This window comes from Carlito syrichta, unplaced genomic scaffold, assembly GCF_000164805.1.
Source record: "Carlito syrichta isolate Samal-C Ts95f unplaced genomic scaffold, Tarsius_syrichta-2.0.1 Scaffold303074, whole genome shotgun sequence".
Lineage (NCBI taxonomy): Eukaryota > Metazoa > Chordata > Mammalia > Primates > Tarsiidae > Carlito > Carlito syrichta.
The window spans coordinates 516,966-517,375 of NW_007247170.1; the positions used below are offsets into that span (position 1 = coordinate 516,966).

Here is a 410-nt window from a genome sequence, read left to right on the forward strand (position 1 = left end):
TATCGGCATCCACGCCCTCGGTGTTTGACAGACTGGCATTCCCATTGGCTAGGCTCACTGTCCGTCACAGCTCTGCGGGCTCTCACTGGCCAGTGGCATTGCAGGGGCGGAGCTCACGACGAGCTGTTGGCCACGTGCTCCTCACGTGGGGAACCGCCCAGCTGTGTAAAAGGGCGGCCGCAGAGCGAAATCGGCTTCTGCGCTCGGGTCTTCGTCTCCGGCCATGGCCTCGACAGCCAGCGCGGCCTCGGGCGCGGACGACGGCGGCCGCAGAAAGCCTCGCCTGGCGGCGTCTTTGCAGATCAACTCCGGGCCCAGCCTCTGGCGACCTTTGGCCACCCTGGGCCAAGATCCCTGGAAGGCTGCGCCGGCCCCCCGCATGGGGGAGGAAGATGGGGGGGACGGGCAGC

The 410-nt window shown here is 67.8% G+C and overlaps 1 protein-coding gene across 1 annotated transcript in view; it reads left to right on the top strand.

Moving 5' to 3' along the window:
• The first annotated feature begins 223 nt into the window (after window positions 1-223).
• Window positions 224-410, top strand: part of ADAD2 (adenosine deaminase domain containing 2) — a 5,216-nt gene continuing 5,029 nt past the window's right edge. Inside the window, exon 1 of the mRNA XM_008057628.1 lies at window positions 224-377. Coding sequence (XP_008055819.1) covers window positions 224-377 — 154 coding nt within the window. The remainder of the gene's footprint in view (window positions 378-410) is intronic.